This window comes from Heptranchias perlo, chromosome 1, assembly GCF_035084215.1.
Source record: "Heptranchias perlo isolate sHepPer1 chromosome 1, sHepPer1.hap1, whole genome shotgun sequence".
Lineage (NCBI taxonomy): Eukaryota > Metazoa > Chordata > Chondrichthyes > Hexanchiformes > Hexanchidae > Heptranchias > Heptranchias perlo.
The window spans coordinates 136774749-136794804 of NC_090325.1; the positions used below are offsets into that span (position 1 = coordinate 136774749).

The 20056-nt window shown below is 42.6% G+C and overlaps 1 protein-coding gene across 1 annotated transcript in view; it reads right to left on the reverse strand.

Annotated features, from left to right (window-relative positions):
- Positions 1 to 20056, reverse strand: part of ablim2 (actin binding LIM protein family, member 2) — a 378415-nt gene that overhangs the window by 102769 nt on the left and 255590 nt on the right. Inside the window, exons 13-14 of the mRNA XM_067991317.1 lie at positions 17724 to 17834; positions 12688 to 12777 (exon numbers count right to left, since the gene is read on the reverse strand). Of these exons, the coding sequence (XP_067847418.1) occupies positions 12688 to 12777; positions 17724 to 17834 (201 nt within the window). The remainder of the gene's footprint in view (positions 1 to 12687; positions 12778 to 17723; positions 17835 to 20056) is intronic.

Here is a 20056-nt window from a genome sequence, read left to right on the forward strand (position 1 = left end):
CATACGATAGAATGGTCTGGATTTTATCTGAAGCCCAGCAATTTTTATGTCTCTTACCACTAACCAGGAATTCTCTCTGAACAACCTGTGCTTTCTGGGTGCTTGTATTTACTCTGTACAGCATAGATGTTTGATAAATGGTTTTATTACTATTATATCTCAAGACCAAGAGACACTAAGTATTAATTGCATCAGTAACAGAGGGCAAGTGAATAGTTCACATTTAACATGCCACTGTTATGGGATCAAATTTTCTGTCACTGTACTTTCAATCTTTGTTTCTGAATCAGGGTTGTTGTTGTTGTCAGGGCTGTGCTGAGATAGCACTAAACAATTATTTTGATGTTCACTGCAACTCAAAACTGTGCTCCAGTGCATTCAAATTATATATATTACAGTTTACAACATTTCTGGGCCTGAAACGGAAAACAGAGATCAATGTCTATTATTGTCTGATGGACCCCAGTCCATCACCGGCATCTCCACATCATGGCTATTATTGTCTGCTACTTGTTAAAAGGCTATTTCTTCCTTCCCTTGCGTACTTTTACATTTTAATATAAAACTTCTACCAGAATATAAAAAATACCAAAATTGTGTGGTATGTTATCTTACAGAGGCAAAAATATGATTTTATTAATGATGATGTTCAAGTCACTGACACCTCAGTGAATTAATGCAAGCATGTGGTAATGAGATCCACAGACCAGGAAGACTCGAGGTTCAATATCTAATTTGTGCTGATTTAGCCAACCTCAACTAGGCAAGTGATAGCGATACTGTAATTGTCCTCAGTATCTCCAGGATAGGCACAGAGGAAAATCATCCAGACTTCCTACTCCTAATCAAAATGGCTGAAGACAGGACTGGGCTCAGCTATGATGACCCATATGGGAAATAGCCTGCTGATGCTTACTGGAATGGCCATATGTGTGTGTGTGTGGGGGGGGGGATGCGGTTGAGAGGTACTAACAGGCTTCCAGCTCCTGTGCAACCATGTGTTAACATGTAATAGATAGCCCCCACCAGGACGGCCTGCAGGCTCACTGCTTCTTCCTTGAACGGAGGCCCAAGCAGTCCCCATCCACCACCACCTTCCTCCGCCTGGCTGAACTTGATCTTACATTGAACAACTTCTTCGACTCCACTCAATTTCTCCAAATAAAAGGTGTTGCTATGGGAACCCGTATGGGTCCTAGCTATGCCTGCCTTTTTGTGGGATATGTGGAACATTCCTTCTTCCAGTCCTACTCAGGTCCCCTCCCTCACCTCTTTTTCCGGTACATTGATGACTGTATCAATGCCACTTCCTGCTCTCGCCCCAAACTGGAACATTTCATCAACTTTGCTTCCAATCTCCACCCTTCCCTCACTTTCACATGGTCCACCTCCGACTCTTTCCTTCCCTTCCTTGACTTCTCTATCTCCATTTCTGGGGATAGGCTGTCAACCCATATCTATTACAAGTCCACCGACTCCGACAGCAACCTTGAATACACTTCCTCCCAACCTGCTTCCTGTAAGGACTCTATTCCCTTCTCCCAGTTTCTCCGTCTCTGTTGCATCTGTTCTGACAATGCCACCTTCCACACCAGTGCTTCCGATATGTCTTCCTTTTTCCTCAACCAAGGATTCCCCTCCACTGTAGTTGACAGGGTCCTCGACTGTGTCCATCCTATTTCCTGTACTTCTGCCCTCACCCCTTCCCCTCCCTCCCAGAACCAAAATAGGGTCCCCCTTGTCCTCATCTTCCACCCCACCAGCCTCCACATTCAACGGATCATCCTTCACCATTTCCGCCATCTCCAGCGCGATCCCACCACCAAACATATCTTCCCCTCACCTCCCCTTTCAGCATTCCGAAAGGACCGCTCCCTCCGCGACACCCTGGTCCACTCTTCCATCATCCCCAATACCCGCTCTCCTCCTCACGGCACCTTCGAGTGAAAGCACAGGAGATGCAACACCTGCCCTTTCACCTCTTCCGTTCTCACCGCTCAGGGCCCCAAACACTCCTTCCAGGTGAAACACCAGTTTACTTGTACTTCTTTCAATTTAGGATACTGTATTCGCTGCTCACAATGCGGTCGACTCTACATTGGGGAGACCAAACGTAGAATGGGTGATCGCTTTATTGACCGCCTCCGCTCAGTCTGCAAGCGTGACCCTGACCTGCTGATCACTTGCCATTTTAATTCCCTCTCTTACTCCCAACGCTGACCTTTCTGACCTCGGCCACTTACATTGTTCCAATGAAGTTCAACGGAAGCTCAAGGAACAGCACCTCATCTTTCGATTTGGCACTTTAAAACCTTCCGGACTCAACACTGATTTCAATAGCTTCAGATCATTTTTTTAAAATTCGTTCATGGGATGTGGGTGTTGCTGGCGAGGCCGGCATTTATTGCCCATCCCTAATTGCCATTGAGAAGGTGGTGGTGAGCCACCTTCTTGAACCGCTGCAGTCTGTTTGGTGAAGGTTCTCCCACAGTACTGTTAGGAAGGGAGTTCCAGGATTTTGACCCAGCGACGATGAAGGAACGGTGATATATTTCCAAGTCAGGATGGTGTGTGACTTGGAGGGGAACGTGCAGGTGGTGTTGTTCCCATGTATCTGCTACTCTTGTCCTTCTAGGTGGTAGAGGTCGCGGGTTTGGGAGGTGCTGTCGAAGAAGCCTTGGCGAGTTGCTGCAGTGCATCCTGTGGGTGGTACACACTGCAGCCACGGTGCGCCGGTGGTGAAGGGACTGAATGTTTAGGGTGGTGGATGGGGTGCCAATCAAGCGGGCTGCTTTGTCCTGGATGGTGTCGAGCTTCTTGAGTGTTGTTGGAGCTGCACTCATCCAGGCAAGTGGGGAGTATTCCATCACACTCCTGATTTGTGCCTTGTAGATGGTTGAAAGGCTTTGGGAAATCAGGAGGTGAGTCACTCGCCGCAGAATACCCAGCCTCTGACCTGCTCTTGTAGCCACAGTATTTATATGGCTGGTCCAGTTAAGTTTCTGGTCAATGGCGACCCCCAGGATGTTGATGGTGGGGGATTCGGAAATGGTAATGCGGTTGAACGTCAAGGGGAGGTAGTTAGACTCTCTCTTGTTGGAGATGGTCATTGCCTGGCACTTGTCTGGTCTGAATGTTACTTGCCACTTATCAGCCCAAGCCTGGATATTGTCCAGGTCTTGCTGCATGCGGGCTCAGACTGCTTCATTATTTGAGGGGTTGCGAATGGAACTGAACACTGTGCAATCATCAGCGAACATCCCCATTTCTGACCTTATGATGGAGGGAAGGTCATTGATGAAGCAGCTGAAGATGGTTGGGCCTAGGACACTACCCTGAGGAACTCCAGTAGCAATGTCCTGGGGCTGAGATGATTGGCCTCCAACAACCACTACCATCTTCCTTTGTGCTAGGTATGACTCCAGCCACTGGAGAGTTTTCCCCCTGATTCCCATTGACTTCAGTTTTACTAGGGTCCTTGGTGCCACACTCGGTCAAATGCTGCCTTGATGTCAAGGGCAGTCACTCTCACCTCACCTCTGGAATTCAGCTCTTTTGGTCCTGGCGGAACCCAAACTGAGCATCGGTGAGCAGGTTATTGGTAAGTGCCGCTTGATAGCACTGTCAACGACACCTTCCATCACTTTGCTGATGATTGAGAGTAGACTGATGGGGTGGTAATTGGCCAGATTGGATTTGTCCTGATTTTTGTGGACAGGACATGCCTGGGCAATTTTCCACATTGTCGGGTAGATGCCAGTATTGTAGCTGTACTGGAACAGTTTGGCTAGAGGTGCAGCTAGTTCTGGAGCACAAGTCTTGAGCACTACAGCCGGGATGTTGTCGGGGCCCATAGCCTTTGCGCTATCCAGTGCACTCAGCCGTTTCTTGATATCACGTGGAGTGAATCGAATTGGCTGAAGACTGGCTTCTGTGATGGTGGGGATATCGGGAGGAGGCCGAGGTGAATCATACACTCGGCACTTCTGGCTGAAGATGGCTGCAAACGCTTCAGCCTTGTCTTTTGCACTCTCCTGCTGGACTCTACCATCATTGAGGATGGGGATGTTTACAGAGCCTCCTCCACCCGTTAGTTGTTTAATTGTCCACCACCATTCACGACTGGATGTGGCAGGACTGCAGAGCTTTGATCTGATCCGTTGGTTGTGGAATTGCTTAGCTCTGCCTATAGCATGTTGCTTCCGCTGTTTAGCATGCATGTAGTCCTGAGTTATAGCTTCACCAGGTTTTCGGTATGCCTGGTGCTGCTCCTGGCATGCTCTTCTACACTCCTCATTGAACCAGGGTTGATCCCCTGGTTTGTTGGTAATGGTAGAGTGAGGAATATGCCGGGCCATAAGGTTACAGATTGTGCTGGAATACAATTCTGCTGCTGCTGATGGCCCATAGCACCTCATGGATGCCCAGTTTTGAGCTGCTAGATCTGTTCTGAATCTATCCCATTTAGCACGGTGGTAGTGCCACACAACATGTTGGATGGTGTCCTCAGTGCGAAGACGGGACTTCATCTCCACGAGGACTGTGCGGTGGTCACTCCTTCCAATACTGTCATGGACAGATGCATCTGCGACAGGTAGATTGGTGAGGACGAGGTCAAGTAAGTTTTTCCCTCGTGTTGGTTCGCTCACTACCTGCCGCAGGCCCAGTCTGGTAGCTATGTCCTTCAGGACTCAGCCAGCTCGGTCAGTCGTGGTGCTACTGAGCCACTCTTGGTGATGGACATTGAAGTCCCCCACCCAGAGTACATTCTGTGCCCTTGCTACCCTCAGTGCTTCCTCCAAGTGGTGTTCAACATGGAGGAGGACTGATTCATCAGCTGAGGGAGGGCGGTAGGTGGTAATCAGCAGGACGTTTCCTTGCCCATGTTTGACCTGATGCCATGAGATTTCATGGGGTCCAGAGTCAATGTTAAGGACTCCCAGGGCCACTCCCTCCTGACTGTATATCACTGTACCGCCACCTCTGGTGGGTCTGTCCTGCCGGTGGGACAGGACATACCCAGGGATGGTGATGGAAGAGTCTGGGATGTTGGCTGAAAGTTATGATTCTGTGAGTATGGCTATGTCAGGCTGTTGCTTGACTGGTCTGTGGGACAGCTCTCCCAATTTTGGCACAAGTCCCCAGATGTTAGTGAGGAGGACTTTGCAGGGTCGACTGGGCTTGGTTTGCCTTTGTCGTGTCCGGTGCCTAATGGTCCGATGCTGGGTGGTCCGTCCGATTTTATTTTTATTATGACTTTTCGTCGCGAGATTTTACAACTGAGTGGTTTGCTAGGCCATTTCAGAGGGCGATTAAGAATCTACCACATTGCTGTGGGTCTGGAGTCACATTTGGGCCAGACCGGTTAAGGACGGCAGGTTTCCTTCCCTAAAGGACATTAGTGAACCAGATGGGTTTTTACAACAATCTCGTAGTTTCATGGCCACCATTACTGATACTAGTATTTTAAGAACATAAGAACATAAGAAATAGGAGCAGGAGTAGGCCAATCGGCCCCTCGAGCCTGCTCCGCCATTCAATAAGATCATGGCTGATCTGATCCTAACCTCAAATTTAAATTCATGTCCAATTTCCTGCCCGCTCCCCGTAACCCCTCATTCCCTTTACTTCTCGGAAACTGTGTATTTCTGTTTTAAATTTATTTAATGATGTAGCTTCCACAGCTTCCTGGGGCCGCAAATTCCACAGACCTTCTATGATTCTATTGCAGGCAATTGGGACTAGCTTAGTGGTATAAACTGGGCGACATGGACATGTTGGGCCGAAGGGCCTGTTTCCATGTTGTAAACTTCTATGATTCTACTACCCTCTGAGTGAAGAAGTTTCTCCTCATCTCAGTTTTGAAAGAGCAGCCCCTTATTCTAAGATTATACCCCACTTTAATTCCAGATTTTATTTAATTAATTGAATTTAATTAATTGAATTTAAATTCCCCAGCTGCAGTGGCAGGATTTGAACTCATGACTCTGGATTATTAGTCTGGGCCTCTGGATTACTATTCCAGTAACATAACCACTATGCTACCGTACCCACACCACGGCTCCCCTTTTTTTCCAGACAGCAAGTACTGCTAATAGTTCAGATGTTGCCATTTACAGCTCCTTTACACCCATCTTTTATTTCTTTATTTTTCCCGCTACCACCCTCCTTGCCTTGCACCATCCCTTTTGTCATTTAATCTCTCCTGCCCTCCAGAGACCTTCCCTTTCTTTCTTTCCTCCCCTCCCCTTCCTTCCCCCTGCCTTTCCCTGGCTATGTACTTGCTTAAAAACTGTCTAATCTTCAAGTTTTTCCAGTTCTGATGAAGGGTATTTGACCTGAAACTTTGGGCCCGATATTAGGAGGGAGGCGGGTTGGCAGCGGGGGGTCGACTGGGCGCATGGGTAACGCGCCCAGTAAAATCGGTGGGTTCGGCACGCGATCGTAAGTAAATTGAAACCACTTACCTTGGCTTCTGGGTTTCGCGCTGGAAAGCTGCGCAGTGGGCGGACTGCGCATCCGCATCATAGGCTGTCAGCTGGAGGAGCCCTATTTAAAGGGGCAGTCCTCCACTGACTGATGCTGCAGAAAGGAGCCAAAATTACAGCATGGAGCAGCCCAGGGGGAAGGCTGCTCCCAGGTTTAATGATGCCTCAGTCCAGGTCCTACTGGATGGGGTGAGGAGGAGGGGGAGGACAGAGATCTTCTCCCCGGCGGACGGGAGGAAGTAGCCTGCCTCTGCCACCATGAAGGCTTGGCTCAAGGTGGCAGAGGAGGTCACCAGCACCACCAACATATCGCGCACCTGCATACAGTGCAGGAGGCACTTCAATGACCTAAGCCGAAGTGAGTACACTTACACATTCCCCTACACTCCGTCTGCCACATCACCGCCCCCACCTTACATCTCCTTCTGCACTGCCAACACTACTCTATCACATCACTCCTCACACCCACTCAGTTCATCCTCATCTTACCTGCACTTACTCACCTCGCCAGTACTCATCACCACTACCACTCAACCCAATCCTCATACAATGTCATGACTCCGTCTCATACTCACCCTCTGATGCATCTCTTTCATGGTCAGCCTCACCTCACCTGCCACTATCAGTGCTGCAGCCACAGGGCATGCATCACGTATGTGTAGCAGGAAGCGTAAGGCAAACGTGCCGTGAGCATGAAGGGGATGCACAAAGGTGTTTGAGGGTTTGTCATGGTTTTTACTTATATTTGATTTCTGATCAACTCACATCACATATTGTATTGTCACCACTACTGCCACGTCTTGGTCCTTCTTGACTGGCTTGTGCAATAAGGCCCTTTCATGAGGTTCTCCATGAACACGCTTCATGCCACCCGTTGGGCCACTACAGTGGGTGTATGTATAGTTGCACGACTACTTTGTGCAGGTGCCTGTTGCGCAGCACTGTATTGTGTAGCTCCACGTGGCGGAGGTGGACGGCATGCCTGGCGAGGCTGGTGATGATGCTCGTCCTCCAATGGAGTGATGAATGCAGCTATGGAACCCCCCCACATCCTGACGGTGTGAGTGTGAGGGGTCCTCAAAGTAGGTAAATGTGTTTGGATAGCAGAGTTTAGGGTATGATGTAATAATTTTGAGTGTGGAGACAGAGTGCCCTGCTGCAATGAATGAGGTATTCCCCCCAACTGTCAAGGAATCCTCTGCATCTCCCAAAGGCTGCTGACTGAAACACGTCTGCAACAACAGGGAGTGCTTCCCATGACGATCCGGATTCTTTCCCCTCAGTCTGGTTCAGTAAAAACTGAAGTCGAATACATTTTAAAGTTCATCACAACTTTAATAGCAGGTCTTAGTCTGTAGCTTCAATTCAGATTCCTGAGAGAATCCGAACGATTCTAACAGAATAAGGAGACAAAGACAAAGATAAAAACTCATACCTTTATACAGATCGATAGGGGTTGGAACATCATTAACACAAGAGTCAACACCAATCATAAGCCGGGCACAGGTTGCCATGCGAGGTTACATTATTTCCGGCCAATTTTGCATTCTGCTTCTTTGCCACGTAGGCATCTTAATATTTTACCGAAAACTGACCACGTAGGGATTCTCACCCACAGCATGGGAAACACGCTGAGGAGAGTCCAAAATCACACCCCTGCTAAAATCTCTTCCCAATGAGGTCTGTCAATGACCCCAAGTACCTCCCTAACTATGTAAACTGTCATCCCGACGGCTTTAATTGCCGGTGGGAGTCCCGCATGTGGGGGATGCGTGCGCACCGATTTGTGTCATTGGGGAACCCGGAAGTGGGCGGGTTGGAGCCGGGCTCAGGACCCGCTCCGGGATTCCCCAATTTTAGGAATCCCCCCCGCCACGAACGCACCCGTTCGGCCATCCTAAAATTGACCCGTTGACTCTGTTTCTTTCTCCACAGATGCTGCCTGACTTGCTGAGTATTTCCAGCATCTTCTGTTTTTATTTCAGATTTCCAACATCTGCAGTATTTTGCTTTTGATGCAATAGATAAAATGGCTCTTTTGGAACTTGGATCAGTGGCACAGTCCTGCTCATTCACTGCAGCACATCTGACATTATTGCCAGCACAGAGAGCATTTTTAAGAATGCCTATTGTATTGCTTTGTATTTTCAAGCCATCATAAACAGAGTGTAATATTTCTGTAATTGTTTGACAGCAGCAATCAGTTATGTCATCTCACAACTGTCAGTAATGGTGAAGAAACCAGTGGATTTTTTAATAAAAGATCATTGGAATTTACACCAATGTGGGGATATTTAAATTTTAGAAAGCTCAGTAAATGTTCACATTGGTTTGATTTCAGTGGTGACAAATTATATAATGTCTATATCATCATTTTATTTGATTTAATGAGCTGTCCTTTGTGTTGGCCATTTTTTGGTTTAACAACAGTACCCAGAAAACTTGAACCCATACAGTGGCACGTTAAATGTGAACCATTCACTTGCCCTCTGTTACTGATGCAATTAATCTCAAAGTTAGGCATCTGACCACATATGCAGCACATGGCTGACATTTCAGGTTGACACCGCAGAAGGGAGGGGGAGTTTCCGGTGGGAGTGCGCTTCCCTGGGTCAGAAGCGTTGAAATATTTTGGGTGGGCACAGATGCCATTTATGATGCTGGTGGGGTGCCTGCCTTAGGTTGGGGGGGGGAGCATTCTCAGCCCAAGGGGACAGGTACTAAAAATTTTTGAAGTTGATGGCTTCCCATAACATGATCGATCACTGTGATAGATTGTCCTGGTGAAATTGGGCTTTCTGAAATTTATATATCCCCACCCACTGCCCTGATGGATGCCCAGAACTGTAGAGCAGCTTAAGCTCTACAGTCTAGAGGGAAGGTTAGAGACCAACCTCATGGAGGTAGATAAGATATTAGATGAGTGATAAGGTGAACCAATATTATTATTTTAAGGTCAGTTGAATCAGAGGGTATATATTTAAATAAATGTAAAGTGAAATTAAACAAGATATTGGAAAACTTCCTTACTCAAAAGGTGATAAACACTGAAATGATTTATCAGGTAAAGAAGTTAATCAAAGATTAGGGGAGTTCAGGATGTAGTTGGCTGCTAGGCTGGAATAATCAAAATATTAGAGGAATGAACTCATTGGACAAAGTGGCCTTTTTCATCCTTGACTTTTCTCATTCTTAAGTACTCCCAGGTCTACTAAAGCAAAGTCAGGTATAGAAAACGGGTTTGTGCTGTAGCCCCATGCTGCAAAGAAAATGGATTGAGATTGCCCAATCTAATTTTATGTAGGTACAATCAAGAGTGGGAGCACTATCATCCATTCAGACTGGGCTAGATTCAAGCCAACTGCACTACCCAATCCCTAAAAATCATATGCTCAAGGGTGGTACATAATCTAGAGTGCTCTTTTAGCACATCATAAAGTTGGTACAAAATAAACAAGTTCACTGGCATTGGATGACCTTCTTCAGTTTGATTCTTCAGTTTTATCTCCCTGAATTTTTGACTGTTTCTTAATCATTCAGACTCCTCTTTTAGCAATGTCCAATAAATAAAATGTGTTGTGCATTGACTCAGGCACTTGTTAGCTTCAGTTGTCGTGCTTCTAATCAAATAGTTGCAAGATAGAATCCCAGAGCTGCAACGCTAGCTATTCCTATATGCTTGCCTGAGTTGGTTGAATTACATCAGGCAGAAATTAGGTATCTTATGTAATGCCTAGTGCTGGGGATTGGGGGAAATGGAAGAAAAACATGAATCATCTGACCAATTACAGAAGGCCACTGCCTATGGTCATAGAGATGTCTTATGTGCCAGATTGTTCTGGTCTCCCATATGGATTAAAATGCGTGATGGTGAGTGATTTGTAAGATAACAATTGGAATATTTTTAAGAAGTAAATAAAATCTACACATTAAATTTTTGTCATAGATCAGTTTTATGATGTCTTAATATTATATTCTAGGCCCATCTTATGGTGACAGATCTGACATGGCCCTATCAGTTATTAACCATTTTATCTTTACTTGCCTAGCTGATGTCATGTCTGCATACCAGAACACACAAGTACCTTAGGCCACATGGGAAATGTTAAGAGCCTGCAGATGTAGATTGAAATGATAGTCACAAATTTTGAGACTGCACAGGCGGTACAAACAGAGGCTTATGTTGGCTAAGAATAGAATAATTAATAACCTGGGAACGATTACAAGGCAATAATCCAATTGAGGAGTTCAAGCGCAAATATTGAGACATTTATAACACCTAAGCCTTGAAATCACCTCCTGATATCAGTGTTCCTAAGTCAAAGTAAAACATTGTAGTCTATAAAACTGCTTTCTTCCCCTGCATTTAAAAAAAAATTTGGCACAAAAAATTGTGAGTGAGAAATCAGAAACAAAAGTATGGAAAATCATCAAAGAAATTACAATCTAAGCAGCCTACATATAAGAAAGTCACTAAGGAGATACATGAAAAATGAACAATATAAATGAAAAGTAAGTTTAATATATAAAGCTTTTGCTTCACTTTTCTCTCTCATCTTGATTTGCTTTTTCTATGTCCCAGATTTGTTTTCCTCTTTCCTGGAGGGATTTTATTTTGTTGCTTATCTCTATCTCATCTTATTGTTTCACTATATCTGGTTTCTTTCATGTCTTTTGCTTGTTTTGTCTCTCTTCCTGTCTTGTTTGTTTTCTTTCTGTCCTTTATTTAATTTTATCTACTTTGTTTCATCTGTCTGTTTCCACCTGCTACTCTCCTCATGACTATATCCCAATGAGCCAGGTTAACATAAACAGTTGTGCTGCTTCTCTAACTGTAGTCCATAGAACAGGACTACAATTAGAAAAGCAGCACAAGAACAGGACTACAAACAGGAACAATCAGGTCCACTAAGAATCTCGGTCATTTTCAAATGCAGGCAAGTCAAATCCTTGTATTACTGGAATTTGTTATTTGCTAGCTTGTATGTTAGACTTCCTACTAATTATAGGAGATCTGGAATCTCTATTATTTATAATGTACTGCTTCTGATATCACTTTTTCTGCTGGCAATATGAGCAGCTACCATCAGTGCACTTCCTGTCCATATGTTATAATGCTCACAGAAAAGGATTAATAACGGTGATGTAATTACTACACAATGCCAAGATATAATCTGCAGTTAACTATCAGGAAATTAAAATCCACTATTGAATCAAATGTTCCATTATCGGGCCCCTAATAAATGAAAGAAAGCATGTTCTGCCCCGTAGTGTATTGCAGGTTTCTTAGTTGACACATGTTAAATTAACAAAGTTGGAAACAATTAAGTACTGAAAGCCAGAACAACTTGTTTATCTTGATAAGGCGTGACAGACTGAAAGAAATGTGTAGATTTTATTTTTAAATAATTGCTAAGCTGAACCTCCATTCTGTTTGTTCACTAAACCTGAAATGCAATGATTTAAAACGGACACAGTCAAGCAACCTGCATCTACTGAAGGTTTGCGTCATATACGAATAATCCAGATATTAAAAAAACACACAAAAAAGCTGTAAGTGCACAGCAATTCACCTGAAGGGAAAGACAAGCTAACAATAACCTTGAACCATTAACATTTGAGATGGGATCCCTCACCAGAACAGTGAAATGTTTCCCATTTGAAATGTTAATGTTCTCTTTCAGATGCTGATGGGTGTGCTGTGTATCTGAAGTAAATCTGAACTAAACAAAAATCTCTATATAAATATCTCTCCTTTAACACATCTAAAGCAATGCATATTGCATGTGTATTATGTCAAATTGACACTAATACCCCAGGAATGGTTTACAAAAATCCTGACAGTATCTATTGTTTTGAACGACAAGATGCACAGTAACTATTTCATGTTCACAATAACAATATTGTACAATGCTTAATGCACTCGTATCGCATTAATGCACAGATATTTTAATGGGTTAATATCTCCGTTAAAATAATGAAGAGGAATTTGGTATGAGTTAAATGATAATATTGCCAACAGTAATTTCTACCGTGTCACCTACTCCGTATCCTGAAAATCAAAGCAATCCATACAAAATTACCATTTCAATGACAGCGGGGTTTTGCAGAATACAAGATACTCTTGTATAAAAGTCAAAATTATAAAAGAAGCAAAGAATGTTTGAGCAAAACCCAGCGAAGCGCATGCAGTTCCTACCTGGTACATGGAAATGTCTAGGAGCCTGGACATAAGATTTGCTGTCTAGGTGCATGGATAAGCTGGGAGTGCTCCGACGACTTTCACTGCCTCCATAGAGAAAAGCAAAGAAGGTAGAGAAAAGAAAGTGGGAAGCAGAGTAATATAATTATATGCTTAGTGGTAGAAGGATATAATGCCATAGTGAGTTTCAAGCAATTGGATGAGAGGTCAGTACTATTAATGCCACAGAGCAACATCCAAGTTTTCAGGTGCTTGTAGAGTGGAATCATCCTCCCAAAAGAGGCTTAGATTTTGTTTTTCATGAGTTACTGAATGTTATTTATGTTGTGTCAAGGCCCTCAAGATTGGAGTTGGCAGTAAAAATCTTGCATTTATTCTTCACCTCCCCCTCCCCCAACATAATAGGAATGAGAGACACTGTCCATTTTTTTTCTGAAAGAGTATTCTTATATTTTAAAACTGGAAGTCTTAAGTATCTATGGCATTATATGAGGTAATACCAAGCAAAAGTATTAATTATTGGTAAATACTGCATTAGGCTTTGGTCTTTAGCTTGATTTCATAATTGAGCAAATTCTGGAATGCATTATTTACCAATAATTTGAATCTTTCTGATGCATTACTGCATTTGTATTTGAAGCCAGGCTAAACGGATACTGCAAAGAATCATAATATTGGACGTAAATACTAAAAGCTTTGGTCCATTTTCTGACAATTGGTTGTATGGCTTGACTCTCCACTAAAGTTCTGCCAAGTGAAAGATTGCGAGGGTATATAAGGTATATAATAAGATTTGAAACCACACTTAAATATTTGTGCATACATTTTATCATATGCCAACTTTTATGAGGTCTGAGTATTTTAAAGCAATATATTTTAGAAAAAGGAAGAAATTGCAGTTATCAGGGATAGTCAAAGCATCACCCAATTTCTGTTCAGGGTAGGAGAGACTGATTCTTCCTTTCTTTTTTTTGTGGTTCCAAATAAAGATGTTTTACTTGACAATTTTACATTTTTTACAAAACTACATAAACTGTGCCAAGAAAGAAGTTATTGCACACAACTTATGTTTATCAGTATCATTTTGATATAGAGATGAATGGTAACAATATCAAGGACAAGGTACAAGTGCATACATTCTGCCACGATGGAGTTCTGAGCTTGTGTAGAAAGTGATTTCTGAATTTGGCCTGAATACATTTTAATGTCAATTGATTTATGTGATCACCATGGTTTCTCTCTATCACTGTACCACACTGCACTCCAAAAGGCATATATTACTTATCTGAGTGGTCAAATATGAGGTAATGTCCCTTGGTTTATTACAGTACATCTGCCACAAAGAATGAAGACCTACATTTATATAGTATGTATAATAATTCTTATCAAACAACTAGACTTTAGGAACATCACCAGAAATTTTAGGAACAGGAAAAGATCATTTGGCACAACTTGTACCCTTTTTGGTTCATCTCAGGCCGACCGCCCGATAGAGCAAGAACTAGACCAGTTAACATTTGGCTATGTAGCCTCAGTACAGTCCTGCTCATGATCTTAATTAAGTATAGCTTTATGGAAAGAAAAATGCTTGCATTATTGAGTAGATTTTAAAGTGTCCTTAGCATTTTCCTTCTTTTGATTTTTTTTACATTTCTGAGGAATTTGAGTTTTCATGTGGAAACTGATATTTTGCAGGTGAAAATTTGGGGGAGATGTAGTGTTACACAAAAAAAAATACCAAATAGTTTTGCACACTTAATTAGTTTGTTTGACTGATCTTGTAGTTTAAAAAATACCCATTTCCATTTTTTACTTTATTTATTCATTCTGTAGTGGGTGGAAGATGAGAAAAAACACTCCTAACCATGCCAAATGCTTGCTACCTATGCATCTAAAAAAGGTGCTCAGAAATAATGATGAGGTTGATGACATTTCAGGAATTACAGAATTGGGAAATTTGTCAATTTGCAGGAAGAAAATCAGTAGGATCTGATTATAAATACTTTTATTTACTATCAACAATTCTTACAAATATGGCTGTTTCTTCACATCAGTATGGAATGAGAAAGGTCATTTGCTCCATCAGGCTTGCTCCTTCTACAGACTGTGTAAAATATGCCTTTTAATTTAACAGACAACCCAATAGATGTCATCTACATGAATCACTATGTAAAGGACTCTACAACTGAGAACCAAACCTGGTATGAGGAGTTTGATGTAAGCTCGGAATATCATCACCTTTAGAGAATAAACAGCTTTAGAGGACAGGGTTTGTCACTATAATATATGAGCTCACATACACAACAAAGTTTAATTGGTTAATTAATGATCATACAGCTTTCACTTTATTAAAAAATCCTTCTTAAAATGTTTTTATGCAGTACAAATGATTAGATGCTCATGAAGCTCCATGGAGATGTTATTTGGAAATTTTCAAAAGCTATACAATTTCATCCATTATTATCATTTTATCTTTTAACCAAAATAGAATGTGATGACCATGTAGAAACCAATTAAAATGAATGCTTTGTACAAAGTTCCTAAAACCAGTATATATAAAATTTAGTGTGTGGATGGAATCCTTATGGGACAGGCATTGATTAAATGTTCTTCACAAGGTTTGTCAGACTTTTAGAATCACTATCTAACAATTTTTAATCAGTTCAATGTCAATATATAACAATGGCTTAAACTATTTCTGCACCATCAAACATTCATAGATATTTTAAAGCATTTTGCCATCTATCCATCAATGTTACTCAAAGTCTTTCAAATAACACTTTATGGTATAAAATTAAATATTTACATTTGAACAAGACAATCTTTCCTTGGCAGTTTTCCATCCAGTGAGTTGACCCATAATAAAATGATGCTGCTGAAGCATAGGACTACACAAACCAAATGGACATAAAGCCATCTGGCACTTAACTAAAACTAGACAAATGATGCTGCAAATATACTAACAGGCAGACCTAAGCTATGAGATAGCAATGGCAACACTAGACACACAAAAACAATCAAGACTGCCTTGATGTCAGCTATTAACATATGGGACAAATTATGTTCTCATCAATAGCATTCTGTAAGTAATCAGGAAAAAGAATGAAAAAGAATGCAAAGTCATTGCATCTTTATAGCATTACTGCATAGTGACAGGTTTATGATTTGATAAGTGAGATTTCAATCTGCTTGAGAGACTAAGGTTTATTTCATGATTTATAAGCATAAATGACGGATGTACCCTTCAATTTAACTTTCTGATTTGAAGAATTTTCCAAGACCTAGTGCTTCCATATTAAATTAAGCCAAGGTGTTAGTAGTGCAGTTATTAACATGTCTCATGTTCACTATCTTCCACAGACCCGAACACTCACTGGGCATGTTTTTATATATGGCTTGCAACATTCTTTCCTGTTTGCACATTGCGATGCGGCGCTAATAAAGTTCTTTCTGCCGCATGTTTGCACCATTATAGATCACAGATGCTTTGTCAGTGCAGTGCAGGTCTTGCACCAATTAGAAATTAGCATGCTATTTATAAACACCATTGGGCCTAAGGACAAGAGCAGCAGGCACATGGGAACAACACCACCTGCACATTCCCCTCCAAGTCACACACCATCCCGACTTGGAAATATATCGCCGTTCCTTCATCGTCGCTGAGTCAAAATCCTGGAACTCCCTTCCTCACAGCACTGTGGGAGAACCTTCACCACACGGTCCGCAGCGGTTCAAGAAGGCGGCTCACCACCACCTTCTCAAGGGCAATTAGGGATGGGCAATAAATGCTGGCCTCGCCAGCGACGCTCACATCCCATGAACGAATTTTTTAAAAATTCCAGAAGTCCTGTTCTGCTGACACAAAAGTTATGATGAAAAACCGATCCCCATTCCTGGGGAAAAAAGCATCTGCATACTCGGGATGGGTGACTGGCACCTTTAAAGATGCATGAACGGCACCCAACCCGATAGAGGCCCCAACAACCAGAGCAGCGACATGCAGCTCCAAGAGCAGAACAAAGGCTCAATAAAGATCCAATGATCCAGTTACAATTTTTCCTTTTTGGCTCCCAATGGAGCCTGCTGTGCTTCTGGGATTGATTATCATAACCTTCTCAGGATTTAAGAGCCTTTCAAAAGGCCTCAACAATACCCCTGTATCTGTAAAATGCCCTTTCCCACATCTCTTTCTTTATGGGCATATGTGAGTTCTTTCGTTAATTGTGCAGTAGTTTGCTTTGTCCTTTTATTACCTCCACCCACTCCCCTGTATTTTTATTTGATTTATATGCAGAATATGACTTGCTGCTACAGCTGGTGTTAATATTACCATTATGTAAAGAAGGACTTGTGCCATGCTGCACTGGAAATAAGTGCAAACCTCACTGTATTAGCACCGCTGCACACCGCAATTATAAAATCATGTCCAGTATATTACAAATGTCTGAGGCAAATCAATCAGATCCTTCAAAGCGAATAATGACCATCAGATATATCGACTGGCCTTTTCTATGGCTAATTTGGAAACAATTAAAAATAGGGTAAATTTTAATCACTGGAAAATCAGGTGTGCTGCAAACCTGGTGGAATGATATGTACGCTTACTTCTCCAATGCAGTTCCCTCTGAATGTGCCCCCATGTCAAAGAGTGGAGCCTCATAAAATTTACCTAAATATATTTTAAGAAAAATTATTTTGTTATGGCAGTTAGAACTATAAAATTGGGCTGCAGTAATGACTCAAATTTACTTAAAACTAAATGATTTTGTAAGGTTAAATATGCATAGTACTAATGGTGAAAAACAGCTCTGCAATGCTACTCTGGTTTGCTACATAACTGTCGAATTAAGTGGGGTTAAAAAAAACCCACCTCAGGAGGATGTTATGATGCAAGATTCGTTACCAGATATGTGTGAAATAATTCCTGAGACAATATACTGACATCAAGTTTGTTATACAAACATGCAACGACCCTATCGCTTTGGATAGGCATAGAGTGGTACATCTTGACAAGCTCAGCACGTGCATCTTACCTTTAAAATAAGGAACATAGTTAGGCGTGAGAGTGGATGCAGGGCTGGAGTGTGTTGACAAGGAGCTGTAACTACCAGTATGCAGAGAATGAATACCAGCAGAGGTGAGCTCTGAGCAGAACAAAAAGGGTGCAAGTAAAGAAAGTTGTTTAAATGTATTTAATTAAAAGAATTGGTAGTGAGATTGGTTCTAATCTCCCACACACTTCTTAAATAATATTTACCTCTTTTAGATTTTCTTCTGACACACACCATTCCTTAGAGGGTGGATAAATTGATCTGAACCCAGGCATCTACCAATACTAATCCCAAGGAAATGCATCTATGTCAGACTTTCCCTCTGTCTTCCTCCTTCCCCAAGGGAAACATCTCACCTCCACTTGATGTCTTCCCCAGTAACCCTGGTTGACATTGGGAATTGTAAAGAACTTGCATTTATCTATAGAACGTCATCATGTCTCTCAAAAACATTCCACAGCACTTCACAAACAATGAGAAATAAGTGTGAGGTGCTGCATTTTGGTAGGAAGAATAAGGAGGCCACATGCCCCTTGGAAAATAAGAGTCTAAATGGGGTAGAAAAGCAATAGGATCTAGGGGTGCAGATTCACAAATCACTAAAAGTAGCAATGCAGGTTAGCAAGGCCATAAAAATGCAAACAAAGCATTGGGGTTCATTTCTAGAGGAATAGAATTGGAAAGCAGAGAGGTTATGTTAAACTTGTATAGAACCTTGGTTAGACCACACTTAGTACACTGTGCACAGTTCTGGTTTCCATATTACAAAAAGGATATTGAGACACTGGAGAAGGTGCAAAAAAGACTTACTAGGATGATACCAGAACCAAGAGACTCTAACTATCAGGACAGACAGGCTGGGGCTCTTTTCTCTAGAAAAGAGAAGGCTGAGGGGTAACCTAATAGACGTCTGTAAAATTATAAAAAGGTTTGATAGGGTAGACGTGGAGAAGATGTTTCCCCTTGTGGGGGAGTCCAAAATTAGGGGTCATAAATATAAGATAGTCACTAATAAAGCCAATAAGGAATTCTGTGTAAACTTCTTTACCCAGAGAATGGTTAGAGTATGGAACTTGCTACCACATGGAGTAGTTGAGGCAAATAGCATAGATGCATTTAAGGGGAAGCTAGATAAACACATGAGGGCGAAAGGTATAGAAGGGTGTGCTGATAGGGTTAGATGAAGTAGGACAGGAGGAGGTTCGAGTGGAGCATAAACACTGGCATAGACCAGATGGGCCGAATGGCCTGTATCTGTGCTGTAAATTCTATGTAATTAATAACTTTAAGGTGCAGTCACTGTTGTTTTTTAGGCAATACAAGTGCCATTTTCCACACAGCAAGATTCAACAAACAGCAAATGAGAGGAATGACCATCTATTATTTTTTTTTGGTGTTAATGGTTGTTGAAAGGAACGTTGACCGAGTCACAGAGTGAATTCCGTGCTCTTCTTTGAACAGTGCCATAGGATCTTTAACATCACCTGAATCAGTGGAACAAGCAGACAGGGCCTTGGTTTAATGTTTCATCCAAAGGACGTACCTTCTACAATGCATAACTCAGTAACACACTGATGTATCAGCCTTGCCCTCAAGTCCTAGAGTGCGGCTTGAACCCACAATCCTATTGATTCGAAGGCAAGAGTGCTACCATCTAAGCAAGCTGATACAGTGGCCCTGATATTAGCGGGGACCAAACTTACCGTTTCCGACGCGATCGCACGTTGATTGATAGAGGTTAAAGTCCTCTCCGGGTTTTGCGCCCGGCAGCTAGCCTGAAGCCTGATTGACGGGGTGTGTGGGGGGGGTGAGATCGGTGGAAGATCAGGGGGTTGGGGGGGGTAGGGGGAGGTGGTGAGGTCAGGGGGGAGATCAGGGGGGGGTGAGTTCGCGGGAAGATCGGGAGGTGACATCGGGGGAAGATCGTGGGGATATCGGGATGGTGAAGAGGGGAACATCGGAACGGGAGACATCGGACATCGGAGCAGGTTTCAAAGGTATGTGCATTTAGTGTTTTAACGTCATTACATGTTTTTTAATTTATTTTGTTTCTTATTCCCTGATCTGGCCCTTCACGTCTGGTTTCACCAGGTGTGAATCGGAAGCGGTGGGCAAGCTGCCCAGGTAAGTTAATAATCTTTCTAATGATTTACTCTGTCACAGGTAAAGTGCCTTAAGTACCTCAATGAGGTAGATTTGGCTCTTTAACTGTCATTCGGATTGCCCGCGCGCACGCAGGTCGGTCCCCGGGAAACTCGGAAGCCAGCGGGTTGGAGCCGGCTTCTGAATCCAAACAGGATTTGCACAATTTTTGG